This window comes from Penaeus monodon, chromosome 23 (assembly GCF_015228065.2).
Source record: "Penaeus monodon isolate SGIC_2016 chromosome 23, NSTDA_Pmon_1, whole genome shotgun sequence".
In the NCBI taxonomy this organism is placed as follows: Eukaryota; Metazoa; Arthropoda; class Malacostraca; order Decapoda; family Penaeidae; genus Penaeus; species Penaeus monodon.
The window spans coordinates 8,690,627-8,690,854 of NC_051408.1; the positions used below are offsets into that span (position 1 = coordinate 8,690,627).

Below are 228 nucleotides of genomic sequence, written 5' to 3' on the forward strand. Positions count from 1 at the left end.
AACGATGAAATCCCTTACCTAAAATACGTCCTGGACTGGGAAAAAGCTGAATGGAAAATCATACTCTTTTCCGCCTCTTGTTTCATACGCCAGTGATGCCAGATTTTTCTCAGTTCCGACCTCACCTCCGCGTTCAGGAGGCAGTACAGTGTTGCCACGAAAAAGCCCTGGTAAAGAGAGATTTTTTTTTTTTTTGGCTGATATATAGTGAAAGATATGGGTGTGGAT

General features: G+C 42.5%; 1 protein-coding gene across 1 annotated transcript in view; it reads right to left on the reverse strand.

The window, feature by feature from the left end:
* LOC119588128 (secretin receptor-like) overlaps nt 1-228 on the reverse strand; it is a gene marked incomplete in the record, with an annotated part of 160,037 nt that overhangs the window by 45,627 nt on the left and 114,182 nt on the right. Inside the window, 1 exon segment of the mRNA XM_037936835.1 lies at nt 19-167. Coding sequence (XP_037792763.1) covers nt 19-167 — 149 coding nt within the window.